We start from the raw sequence: 14,398 nt of genomic DNA on the forward strand, positions 1-14,398 counted from the left end.
ATTCATCATTGTACTGGCCAGAGAAATTAGGCAGTAAAAGAACCAAAGGCATTCAAATTGGAATGGAAGTAGTAATATTTTCACTATTCACAGGTGCCATTACCCTGTATACAGAAAATCCACAACAAAATCCACAAAAAACTACTAGAGCTAATAAACAAATCCAACAATGGCATGGTACATGAGCAACACACAGAAACCAGTAGTCTTTCTGGTACTAGTAATGGGCACTCTATAGAGGAAGTCAAGAAAAAAAAATCCATATGCAATAGCAACTAAAAGAATCAGATATCTAGGAATTAATAAAACCAAGGATGTAAAGGACTTATAGACAGAAAATTGCAAAACATTGCTAAACAAAATCAAAGAAGAGCTAAATAAATGGGAAGACATTCCATGTTCATTTACTGAAAGACTAAATATTGTTAAGATGTTAATTCTATCCAAAACTATTTACAGATTCAACACAATCCCAATCAAAATTTCAATAGTCTACTTTTTGGAAATTGAAAAGCCAATTTTCAAATTTATTTGGAAGGGTAAGGGGCCCTGAATAGCCAAAACTATCTTGAAAAAGAATAATGAATTTGGAGGACTCACACTTCCTTATTTTAAAACTAATCATAAAGCTACAGTAATAAAAACAGTGTTAGACTGGCACAAGGACAGATATACAGATCAATGAAATTAAATTTTGGGTTCAGAAATAAACCCTCAAGGCCAACTGGTCTTTGAAAAGGGTCCCAAGTCCACTTGATGGGGACAGAATAACATCTTCAACAAATGGTGCTGGGAAAACTGGATAACTATATGCAACAGAATGAAATTGGATCCCTACTTCACATAATATAAAAATTAACTCATCAAGGAAAAGGACTTAAATGTAAGAACCAAAACTACAAAACTCCTAGAAGAATACATAGGGAAGCATTTTCTGGACCTTGGGTTAGGCACACCTTAGACTTTACACCAAAACATAAGCAACTAAAGAAAAAATAGATAACTGGGACTTCATCAAAATTAAAAACTTTTGTGCATCAAAGGACTTTATCATGATAGTGAAAGGCAACCTACAGAAAAGGACATGATATTTGGAAACCACATATCAGATATCCAGAATATATAAAGATGTCTTACATCTCAGTACAAAAAAGACAATCAACACAATAAAAATGGGCAAAAGCCTTCAAAAGATATTTTTCCAAAGAAAATTTACAAATGACCAAAAAGCACATGAAAATGTGCTCAACATCATTAGCCATTAGGGAAATGCAAATCAAAACCACAATGAACTACCATTTCACATTCATTAGAATGGCTACTGTTTTTTAAAAAAATGGAAAATTATAATTGTTGGAGAGTATGTGAAGAAATAGGAATGCTCATGCACTGCTGGTGGGAATGTAAATGGTACAGCCACTGTGGAAGACAGTTTGGTGGTTCCTTGGAAAGTTAAGTGTAAAATTACCTTATGACCCAGAAATCCCACTCTAGTTATATTGCACACTAATGTTCATAGTGGCATTATTCAAAATTTCCAAAAGATGGAAGCAACCCAAATGTCCATCAACAGTTGAATGGATAAATAAAATGTGATAAGTATATACAATGGAATATTATTAAACTGTAAACAGTAGTGAAGTTCTGATATTCCAGTAAGATGAACTTTGAAGATATCATGTTGTGTGAAATAAGCTATAAACAAAAGGATAAATATTGTAGGATCTCACTAGTATGAAATAATTAAGCAAATTCATAAAGTTAGAAATTAGAATAAAGGTTACCAAGGGCTTGGTTGGGTTGGGAATGGGGAGTTAATGCTTACATTTTACAGAGCTTCTGTTTAGGGTGATGGAAAAGTTTTGGTAATGGGTGGTTGTGATGGTAGCCCAACATTGTCAATGTAATTAACCCCACTGAATTGTATACTTGAATGTGATTAAAGGGGAAATTTTAAGTTATATATATGTTACTTGAATAAAATTTTAAAGAAACATAGGGCTGTACAACACAAACAGTGAAGTGTAATATAAACTATGGATTATAATTAATAGAGTTGAGTACTGTGAAAGAACAGGAGCACAACTCCGTCCTCAGTGTCCATGCAAAAAGAAAGTTTTATTCTACTTATTTCTACAGGTCTTTAGAGCATACAAAGTAGTCTCCTACGTGACTGTCTGCAGGTATATCAGGGAGGGGTACATTCTCTCCAAAGCCATGAGGTTTATTTACATATCTTTAGTCTCAAGGGACAATTTCTTTGGGAGCTAGACAGGAAACAGCAGGGGCAGGGGGCAGGGGGCAGGAGACAGGAGCACGGAAGGAGCCCAGCAAGAGCTCAGAGATTATTCCCTCATCTAAATTGCTGTCTGCTTTCAGACATGAAAGGCTTTTGGCCTTTCCCTAGCTCCAGTGTCCGCCTTCAGACATCTATAGCTTTGGGCAGGCCCTGCTCTATAGTTTGTTAAGCCAGGGGGCCTTCCGTGTCTCCACAGAGTACATTTATAATAATATTCTTTCATCAATTGTAACAAAGTTACCACACTAATGCAAAGTGTTAATAACAAGTGTGTGTGTCTGTGCTATATGGAAACTCTTTGTATTCTGCATTATTTTTCTATAAACCTACAGCTTCTCTAAGAAATATTTGATAAAAAGGGAAATGTAAGAAGATAATAAAAATTTGTTTTGCTAGGGCAAAGATTGGGAAGTAGAACAGAATTCTAGAGCTAATACCTGATTAATGCAAATGATAATTATGCAATAATTCTGTTTTGAATGTATATAGACAGCACTTATTTTAAAAACTCAGAATGATTTAATCTATTACTTTTAAAAAATTGCTATCAGAAGGAAAAGTTCAGCCAATATCTCTCCATTTTATTTTTCTATAGAATTAGATAGATTTTAGATAAAATGATGGGGGTTAAATAATTTCCCTAAGTTTAAATGCAAAATCTGGATGAATATCCAGTTGCTCTGACTTCTAGAAAGATCACATACTGTAATAATTGCATGTGTCTGTGTGTGTGTGTGTGTGTGTGCGTTTGAATTATGGAGGGTTGGTTAACCATACTGGTGACTGCAGATCAGTTGAAGTTAATGGCTGCACAACTTCATAACCTTCTTCACTCCTGGATCTTTTTCTGAAACACTCCTACTCTCTCTGCCTTGATTAACTCCTTACTCTATGAGGCCTAGCTCAGGCTTTGCCTTCCCTCAATGCCCTGAATTGGATTCCTCTTTACCTTACTCTCACTGTACTCTGTGCACTACCAGTTCTTTCTTAGTACTTATCCCCTTGATCTGAATTGATCTATGGACCCAGCTACTTCTTCTTCTAGGCTTTAAATGCCCCAAGAGAGCTTGGCACATGTCAGTGCCAAATAAATATTGATAATACTGTCCATCTTATGATCTATTTCAATTTCAGTAACTAGATCTTCTTTTAAACCAACTTACACAAAGTTATTCCTCTATGGTTGAAAAAGCTGTAATACAATTTAAAAGGTAAATTCCCATTACTTTATTCTCTCATCTATCATCTCTCTAGTTCAGCGTTTTCCATTTTTATATTCCATGGAGCTGGTGTCCGAGAGCTGCTGTTGAATAAACGGTAGCAAGGTGGCAAGTGTAGTTAGTGGTTTAGCACACAGGTGCTGGAGGCAGACTGCCAGACCACATTGGGTGAGTGATTATTTCATCTACTATGCTTCCATTTCCTCCTTTGTAAAAATAGGTATAGTAAAAGTGTCTTTCCCATAGGGTTGTTGTCAGGATTTACTGAGTATTACACAAAGGGTTTAGAATACTTAGTAAGTGCAAGGGTTTAGAATACTTAGTAAGTGCTCAGAACATGCTGGCTAATATTATTAGGCAAAGTTAAACCATTTTTTTCTTTCTGATGTGGCTTGTTTTGTTTGCTGTAGCCTGCTCAGAGCTTTTAATATGCTGGCAAGCCTTGTGAATCCCCAAAGCTGTATTTCCCAAATTTACTTGATTGGAAACCTACTAGCATATCCCAGAAGTAGTGTGCAGAAGTAGTGTGCCTCAGAATAAACATTGGGAAATTCTGTTCTAATCAACTTAAAAGAGCATAAACATTTTCTGAACCCAAATTAGGACACTAGTTTAGCAATTATGAATATAACTTGGGGGCATTGGCACATGGTATTTCAGTTGAGGACTATTCTAGAAATCACACAAACAAACAAATAAGTCAAAACCTTTGTGTTACTACATTGAGAGTCTTTCTATTTTTAAAGTTTTAAGTATGAGTGAAATGACTTATTGATTCCAAGTGAGAAATGCAAATACTACTCTAATAAAAATCATCTTGTCTTCACATATCATTTTCTAATATAGTTGGAAATTGTTACTTGATGAAGATGAAGGTCCAGACTTTCTTATTTAAAAATTCATGCCATTTATCTTAATGTTGGTGCATCTGTTAAGAACTTCCTCAAGAGCCAGGAAACCTTGCAAGTATGAAATAATCTGAAAAGAGGAGGTAAAGAAGGAAGTGAAAAAGAGGAAACAAGTACTACAACAAAGTAGGCTTAAAACATAACCAAAAAGACTAAAGAGAGAGCTTGGCCTACCAATCTTGAGGAAGGTAAGAATCTGATTTAAGGTGTATGGGCAATGAAAAACTGTAAGAAACAAGCTCATTTTTAATTAATCAATGTCTTTTTATGTTATCAAACTCAGTGTTTAGAAAATTGCCTCAGGTAGTCATCAAAAAAAAAAGAAAAGAAAAGAAAATTTACAAACTGTTTGAGAGTAATGTTAATGTTTCTTTACAATTATATATGCTCAAGAGTGTAAGATTATACTTGGCTGTTGCCTTGTTTCCGAACTGAAAAGCAGCCATGGACTTTGAAAACTTTTAAAATCTGTGATTTTAAACAAATTAATAATTGTTAGTTTACCTGTTGGAACTGCTTTCCCAAACAAAAACAAAGAGACAGTTTTCTTCAAAACTGGGCAAAGAGAGATTTATCTAGGGGTTAAACTATATTTGAAGAGTTGTTATTTAAAATGTATTTTTCATTATAATAGGTCTTTGTTTATATCATGCAGGGTTTCTCCTATAAAGTTGTTTTGAAGAAAAGTAAAGGATAACTTTCTTTTCCTTTAAACTGTCTTCTTGTTTTTATATCTGTGGACACCTCATAGACAAAGTAGTTTAATATTTGGAATGTATTAGCATGTCTACCCTACATAGAAAACATAGATGATAAAAATAAATTATCCTTTTGGAAGTTCAAAGAGAAAATTATTACTTATTCTTAGCTGCTGAGGGGGCAGTAGCTAATCTTCTGCATACTCCACTCCCGCTTCTGTTGAAGGTTTAGTACCTATTTTAATCAGTATTTGAAAATGAGTTCAAATATGCCTGTGAATAACTATTTAAATAAGTAATAATTTACACCATGGAACATAGTGCATATGATCAGTTCTCATCTGTTTCAGAAAAGGAAGTGAGGTCGTAATGGTTAATTCATTTGCAAAACTTTTTGCCCTTGAACACAGAATTGTGTCTGGCCTTATAAAGGAGGGATGCTGCAGACTGTAAATCTTATGTGATAAACTACACAGTTCTCACCCCCAAAACAACCCTAAAAATTCCAAGGAGATTAAAAGGTGTCTAGATGAGGAGTGTCTGTCTCCACATTTTTATCAAAAGCATTTTTAAAATTAACTGCCTGTTATTCAATTTGGTATCTCATGAAATGCCAAACTGAAAATTTGCACATTGATATATTCTACCTTGATGAAATTTAGAAAGGCTTGCTATCATTCACGAGTACTCACTGAGGGAAGGGCACAAAACTTGGTGGGCTTTCTTTTCCTTATTTATCTTTACTATTGTTGTTCTAGAAGCAGATTGCTTTATTCACTCAACAAATATTCAATAAATCTCTATTCTGTGCCTGGTGCTGGTGGTGGTGATACAGAGATAAATATGACATGATTTCCAGCCCTCAAAAACCTCAGAGCTAATCAAATTTAGTCATGGACATACTTAATTTACAGATACTTGGGCAAAAATAATATTTTAGGGAAAATTTTACTTGAATTCTGGTTCAGTCATTTCTTAACTGTTAGGGAATTGATCTAATGTCTTTAATTCTCTCTTTTCTCATGTATAAAATGGTGATAGGAATCATATCTACTTCCTAAGCCAGCTGTAGGATTAAATGAGATAATCCATGTAAGAGTGTTTAAAAGCTGACCCAAACTAAACTCTCAATATAGATTATTGATGATAACATTCATAGGTTATGATCATGCCACGGCATTACTACATTTGATGTAATTATTTCTACATCCAGGCTGAAAACATTCACTAATAATGTTTTGATGATAAAATCGTAATAGAACATTCAGCCTGGTTGAATACTTCCCATTTTTCTCCTCTTTGCCATTTTAAACTATTGACTGAAAACACCCTAAAAATCTTAACTGAATGAAAGCTATTTGTTGGAAGATATGAGAAAAATGGTAAATTGGAAGACTTTCAAAGAGATATATATGTTTTTGCTTCAAAGGGCTTCTCTCATCTTTTAAATATCATCTACACTATTTAGAAGACATATCTTGAGTTTTAAACCATCAACTTAAGCAATTAGATACTGAAATTTGGAGTCATTTGTTTGTTAATCATTCATTCAATAAATATTGATTGAGTGACATTTCTGTCTTAGGTGAATGCCATTCTCTAGGAATATAAAAATGAAGAAACTTGATCTCAGCTCACCATTCAGCTAGTAGGAAGTCACACAATTTCCTAGAAACACAATTCCCCATAAGGTAAGGTGATCATGCTTTAATAGAAAATGGACTAATTAATATAGGCATATGAAGGAATGAGTGACTAAGTAAATGATATGGTCATTGTCCATTCCAAATAGGGATGGGCAAGACTTCAATGAGGAGGTGGTAGGAATGGAAATGATTGTACATGTAAGCTCTTTTCCCTCTCCTCCTATTGAGTACAGAACATTGTCTTTCACTTGAAAATTGTTGGCCTTATTGTCAACAACCATATTGAAAACTAATGTAACTACTTGAGCTTGAGCAAGGACAGGTGCTTCTAATTTAATCTTCTAATCTTCTCACAACAGCTAGTACTGTGCTTTATATTGAAGCCAGAATAAAATAAATGTTGGTGCTCAATGTATTGAAAGAAATTGGTAATTTTTTATTATGCTGTTTAATAAATATTCAATTAATATATTTTAGTGTATAGCAGGTTTCTGCCCGGTAGATTGTTGAGCCTTCCTTTCTTTGAGTTTTCTTCTCTGCTATTACCTTTCATTCATTTCTGCTTATTTTGTGATTCGTTGATAGAAAAAGAAGTGGAATGGAATAAAATCCCCCCATATGGTGCAATTATACATTAATGTTTGTAATGTAAAAAGCATCAGCTACAGAGAACCATCTTTCAAAACTGAGTTTACTCAATCCCTCCTCTAATTGCTTCAGAACTTTGCTAGATAATATTCTTTCAGATCTGAAAAGGAATTGCCTAACAGAGCTTGCAAAATTATTGAACTATACAACGCTACAGAGAATTACATTGGTCTGTACCCGTGCATTCATTAAGTACACCACCATGCCACTGAACAATATTGTCTGTGAAGAAATGTTGAAAAGCTGTGAAAATTCTTCAGTGGCCATTTCTTTGGGAATTTTCCTTCTTTCACTCCTGGTATTCTGTGGAATTGGATGTGTTTGGCACTGGAAGCACCGTAACTCAACCCGATTTACCTTGCCAAGGTTTTTGCAAAGAAGAAGCAAGAGAAAAGACTATACTAAACCACGCTCCTTGAGTCCCTATGTTGTCGGTCCAAGGGATAAAATCTCAGCTCAAACACAAGACTACAGATCTGCTGTCAGGGGAACTAACCTACATGATGATTATGAAAATGTGGAAACGCGTCCTTCCAAAGCTAAAGAAGAAACTGAGAAGGAACTATACGAAAACACACAACAATTCAATTTTGAGGAGCATGTCTATGGAAATGAGACATCATCTGACTATTGTAATTTCCAGAAACCTTGCACCTCTGAAGCTCCTCAAGATGAAGATATATATATTCTTCCAGACTTGTAACATTTGCAAAAACTGGGTTTAGTTTTTTGGAGGATAAATATTTACTGGGGCTTTTGTTTTACTAATGCCATTATTAATCAAGTTCTTCTGATGAAATGCAATGTTCTCTCCAACTCCATCCTTCTGAACCTTCTCACTGTGTTACTGAGGATTGAATATCTAGAATATCTACTCTCCTTGCCTCTGGATTAAATCTGATTTTATGCTATATTGATTCTCTCCTCCAAAAATTACCTGAATTTATCTCTTTCTTCCATTTCTACCTCCACCCTCTTTTTCTGACTCATAATTGTCACAATCTCAAAACTGGCCTTCCTGCTTCCAGTTTCTATCCACTCAATCATTTCTCCAGAATTCTTCCAGATTTAGCTTCTAAGAATATCCCCAATGGCCACATCACTCCTTTGCTGAAAGACTTTTAATGCCTCCTTTTTTGCAAAAGACATAAAACCCATAATACAAACTCCAGACTTTCTGATTTTCCACAGTTGGGTCCAATTTACTTTTCCAGTGATTTCTACTAATTCCTCATTTCTCTGCTTTCATCAGAATCACCTCAAAACCTGCCAAACTTATCCCACCTCCGCAATTTTGCTTATCTGCCCCTTTCCAAGCCTGCTGCAGATCATTATTTCTTCAAAAATCTTCTGAATCATTTCAAACCTACATTCACCTTTTTCTTTTCAGACCTCCTATAGAATTTGCTGCCTGTTCAATTCTTTGGACATTTAAACATATCAGTGTCTGCTATCACAATTTTTAACATTTTTAAAATAACATATATACAGAAAAGTAATAACTTTCAAAGTACAGTTTAACAAGTAGTTATAGAACAAATTTCAAACATTGTTATGGGTTACAGTTCCACAATTTCAGTTATTTCTTTATTGTGCTATCACATTTTATTATTACTTAATATCATGTGAAAATGTCTCAAATTTCCAGATGAATAGTAAGGAACTGCCTTGCATTTGTGTTTTTATCCTCAATGCCTAGACTGTCATATGAGGTACTCAATACTTGTTAAATTGGTATGAATTGAATTGTACATTTTGCTAAATTATTTTGAGAAAAATCTAATAAATTCACCCATTTTTCATCCATGCAAGGAATATTTATTGTATACTTTCTATCTATGTGTTACAGGGCTGTGCACATGGTGGTGGGAAGGGTGAATGTGCAGGAGGAGTATGATAGTAAAAAGAGAAATATGGGTCCTTGGCATGTAGTGTCTAGTAGTGAAGAAAAGACAATGAACAAAGAAACAAATGTTTACCATCCTAGTTATTAAGCTCTGATAACTCCTCTCTAAATCCACCCGCCTATATGCTGCTCTGAATTAAGGTTCGAATTCTGAAGAACTACATTTTTCCTAACCTTGCCAGGTTTTACTCTAGCATTAGCAGCTGATTCCAGTTTCTAGTTTCTTCCAGCACTTCCAAAACAGCTTTACAGCACCCTGTCAGAGTGCCAGCACCAGCCAGGCAGCACTGTCTCCTCAGAATCTGAGAATCAGCTCCCAGGCCCTCTTCCCGAGCTCCTGACATAGCAAGCCAAGTGGCTCCCTCTGCTGAGAGATCTGGATCCCAGCCCTGCAAGTCTTCTCCTAGCTTTCACTTTCATTTCTGATTTGGTTTTTGGTGTTTTTCCCCTCAATTTTTATTTCTTTGCAAGTCTAGCTAAAATTTGCTCAATCTTATTGATCTTTCCCAAGACCAACATTTGAGTTTGTGGGGTTTTTTTAAAACTTTTTTTTTATTGTGAAATATTACATATATACAGAAAACTGAAAACTTTTAAAGTATGGTTTTAACAAGTGGTTATAGAGCAAATTTCAAAGTGTAGTGTGGGTTACAGTTCCACAACTTCCGTTATTTCCTTCTAGCTGTTCTAATACACTAGAGAGTAAAAACAAAAATCTATATAATGATTCAGTAGTCATAATCCTTGTTAGATTATATCTTGTTTGTTACTACTACTCCCTCTTATTTGATCACAGTCTCAATCTTCAGGGATATTCAGGCAATGACCACTCTAACTTGTTCATATTGAAAAGGGGTGTGGACATTATGTAGAAGAGGGATGTAGCTGGTTGATGTTCTTTTTTCAAATACAATTTTATTGAAATATATTTACATACCATACAATCATCCAAAGCATACAATTGTTCACAGAATCATCATATAGCTATGCATTCATCACTACAATCAATTTTTGAACATTTTCATTACTCCAAAAAACAAAAGTAAATATGAACACCCAAAATATCCTATACCACTCTCCTCCCACTATTATCCATTTACTTTTTTTCCCCATGATTCTACTCATTTGTCCATACAGTGCATAAAGGGAGTGTGAGCCATAGGTTTTCACAATCACACTATTTCACTGTATAAGCTATGTACTTATACACTAATCTTCAAGAATCAAGGATACTGGATTGCAGTTCAACAGTTTCAGATATTCCATCTAGCTATTCTAATAAACTAAAAACTAAAAAGAGATATCTATATAATGCATAAGAGTAACCTCCAGAATGACCCCACAACTCCATTTGAAATCTCTCAGCCACTGAAACTTTATTTTGTTTCATTTTTCTTCCCCCTTTTGGTCCAGAAGTCTTTCTTATTCCTACAATGCCTGTCCAGGCTCATCCCCAGGAGTCACATCCCATGTTTCCAGGGATACCTACACCCCTAGGAGTCATGTCGCACATAGGGGGGATGGCAGCAAGTCCACCTGCTGAGGTGGCTTAGAGAGAGAGGCCACATCTGAGCAATAAAAGGTGTTCTCTGGGGGTGACTCTCAGGCACAATTATAAGTAGGCTTAGCCTCTCCTTTGCAATAACAAGCTTAGTAATTATTTAATTAAGTAATAATTAAATTACCTTTACTATTACTCTTCAGTTTTGTGCCCTTCTCCAGACCTCTCTCTCCTGGCTTCTTTTTTTCAGCTGGCAGAGCTCCTTTCAGTATTTCTTGCAGGCAGGTCTTTTATTAACAAATTCTCTCAACATTTGTTTCTGAAAATTTTAAACTCTTCCTTATTTTTGCTGGATAAAGAATTCTTGGCTGACAATTTTTCTCTTTCAGAATCTTAAATATGTCATACCACTGCATTCTTGCCTCATGGTGCCTGTTCAGTAGTCCCTTGTATGTGCTGAATTGCTTCTCTCTTGCTGCTTTTAGGACTTTCTCCTTCTCTTCAGCATTTGACAAGCTGATTAGTGTGTGTCTCAGAGTGGGTCTATTTGTGTTTATTCTATTTTTATTTCATTAGGCTTCTTTGATTTACATATTTATGTATTTTTATAAGGGTTGGGAAGTCTTCCCCAACTATCTCCTCAAATACTCTTCCTAGCCCTTCCTCTTCTCTTCTCCTTTTGGCACACCAATGATTCTTATATTTGTGTGTTTAATGTTGTCCATCATTTCTCTGAAATCTGTTTCAAATTTTTCAATCTTTTTCACCATTTGTTCTTTTGTGCATCTACATTCAACTGCCTTATCCTCTGGATCACTTCTTTTCTCTGCATCTTCAAATCTGTTGTTTTGTGTATCTAGTAGATTTTTAATTTTATCTACAGTATTTTTCATTTCCATAAGATCTGTTATTTTCTATTTCTCTTTCAAATTCTTCTTTATGCTTCTCTAATGTCTTCTTGATGTCCTTTATGTCTTTAGCCAACATATTGAAGTTGTTTTGAGATTTGTATGTACTTCTTGGATTAGTTTTTTTCAAGTTGTGTATCTCCTCTGGCTTTTTTATTTGGTCATTATGCTTGGCCATATCTTCTTGGATCTTCATGTGCTTTGTGGTTTTCTGTTGATTTCATGGCATTTGCTTATCTTAATAAGGTTATTTTGGAAGATGCAAGTCTATGTGGATATCTGTATAAAATTTGGCTGAACTGCTTTTTGCCAGGGTGCACTTTCCCTGTCTTCCCAGCAGATGGCTCTCTTGGGTCACTTCTGCCCCTCAAGCCCACTTTTCCCTGACTGCAGCTGTGCACTTGGCAGTGTCCAAACCAGGTGGAAACCCAATCAGTGCAGCAGTCTTCTGTGTGCACTGGAGACTGTCACATCCTGTGTCTTATAGCTAGTTAATCTCTATAAGACTCTGTGACCAACATCCAGCAACAATGAGCACCTGACTTCCTTACCCTTGCTCTCAGCCTGCAACTTGAAATATTTCACTCCAATCTGTCTTATACTTCAGTTCTCAACCTATTATTGACCTCCACAGCAAATATGCCCTGGGTTATTTACAACCTTGCTTTATAACCTCCCAGTTACTGCTAAGATTAGACAGTTGGACTGCTTCTCCAGAACCCACCTCTAGATTCTCACTCTCCTTAGATAACACTCCTTCAGCTGTTCTTGGTTAACTCACCTGTCCAATGCAGCCTGGTCCCCAGGATCTTACAAAGCATAAACTCTGGTTTTATTTGTCAGGTTTCTTTCACCTCTCCATAACTAGGTACCATCTGGGTATGGATGTTAATTATTCTAGCAAAAGCTTCTTGTTTGAGACTTTAGAATGTGACCATCTGCCCCAGGACCTATCTAGAAGTTGAGAGCAACGTATATCATCTTCTTCTTTAATAGACAAATAGGAGCTATTTCAAAATTTGCATACTTTCTGAGTGGTATAGGACAACAGTGATATTATGACTTGCATTTCACTTTTGTTGTTTTTTTGGGAAAATAAACACTATAGAAAATCACCTTAGCTACCTGTGATAGTGTTAGGACACGGGGACCTCAGAACTGAATGAAGAAAAAAAAAGAAGCCTCTTGTGTTTTTAAAGTTCTGGGAGTCCACTGACCATAATAAAGTTATTTTATTACAGAGACTGAATAATCAGCTTTCTGTGCTGAGTCAAGAAAGGGAAGTGCTAGGCAGGAAGGGCCTGCTTAAAGACAATTGGTAAACTGTCCTTTGGGTTTTTACGATACTATGTGAAGCAATCAAGCTCTACTATATCAAGAATGGAGAGGAGTATGGTCATGGAATCTGGTGTTGGCCAGAATTTTCTGAAAGAGTTTGTGTAGAATTGGTATTTTTTTCTTTTAATGTTTAGTAGTGAAGCCATATGATCCTGGAGTTTTCTTTGCAGGAAGGTTAACTACTAATTCATTTCTTTTATAGATATTGCACTATTTGGGTTGTATATTTCTTCTTGAGTGAGCTCTGATAGTTTGGTCTTTCAAGGATTCTGTTAGTTTCCTCTAAATTGTCAAACTGTTGGCAAACAATTATTTATGATCTTCCCTTATCTTTTGAATATCTGTACAATCTGTAGTGATGTGATCTCTTATCATTTTTGATGTTGGTAATTTGTTTCTTCTCTCTCTTTTCAAAGATCAAGTTGTTAGTTTCATTGATTTTCTTCATTATTTTTATGTCTTCTACTTCATTGATTTCTATTCTTACTTTATTATGTCCTTTCTTCTTCTTACTTTAGGTTTAATTAGCTCGCTCTTTCTAGTTTCTTAAAGTGGATGCTGGTGTTAATGTCTTGAAGCCTTTCTTCTTTGCTAATATAGATATTTAGCATTATACATTTCCCTTTTTGTAATGCTGTAACTGCATCTCAAAAATTTTGATATGTTGTGTTTTTATTTCAACCCAGTTCAAACTACTTTCTAATTTCCTTTTTTATTATTTTCAACCATGGGTTATTTAGAAGTTTGTTATTTAATTTATAAATGTTTGAGAAATTTCCAGGTATTTTCTGTTATTGATTTATAATTTAAATGAACTTCAGTCAGAGAACATACTTTGTATTATTTGAATCCATTTATATTTATTGAAACTTATTCTATGGTATAAAATAGGGTCTATCTTGGCAGATGTTTCATGTGCACTTGAATGATTGTGTGCTCTGCATTGTTGGATATAGTATGATAGAAATATCAATTAATGCAATTTGATTGACAGTGTTGTTCAAGTCCTCTATATTATTTTTTTAATGGAGAAATAATTCACATACTGTAACATTTACCCTTTTAAAGTGTACAATTCCATGGTTTTTAGTATATTAACAAATTTGTGCAACTATCACCACTTTCTAATTCCAGAACGTTTTCATCATTCCCTGAAGAAATCCTATACTCATCAGCAATCACTCTCCATTTTTTCCTTCCCCCAGTCCCTAGCAACCACTAGTCCACTTGCTGTCTCTACAGATTTTTCCATTCTGAGTTTTTCATATAAATGATTTTTCATATATATGTGGCCTTTTGTAACTGGCTTCTTTGACTTAGCATAGT

General features: G+C 35.0%; 1 protein-coding gene across 1 annotated transcript in view; it reads left to right on the top strand.

Annotated features, from left to right (window-relative positions):
• Window positions 1-9,217, top strand: part of GAPT (GRB2 binding adaptor protein, transmembrane) — a 49,681-nt gene extending 40,464 nt beyond the window's left edge. The window contains exons 2-4 of the mRNA XM_037799177.1: window positions 4,366-4,615; window positions 6,711-6,816; window positions 7,357-9,217. Of these exons, the coding sequence (XP_037655105.1) occupies window positions 7,622-8,122 (501 nt within the window). The 5' untranslated portion in view covers window positions 4,366-4,615; window positions 6,711-6,816; window positions 7,357-7,621 and the 3' untranslated portion in view covers window positions 8,123-9,217. The remainder of the gene's footprint in view (window positions 1-4,365; window positions 4,616-6,710; window positions 6,817-7,356) is intronic.
• The last annotated feature ends 5,181 nt before the right edge of the window (window positions 9,218-14,398 follow it).

Source organism: Choloepus didactylus, chromosome 11 (genome assembly GCF_015220235.1).
Source record: "Choloepus didactylus isolate mChoDid1 chromosome 11, mChoDid1.pri, whole genome shotgun sequence".
Taxonomy (NCBI): domain Eukaryota; kingdom Metazoa; phylum Chordata; class Mammalia; order Pilosa; family Megalonychidae; genus Choloepus; species Choloepus didactylus.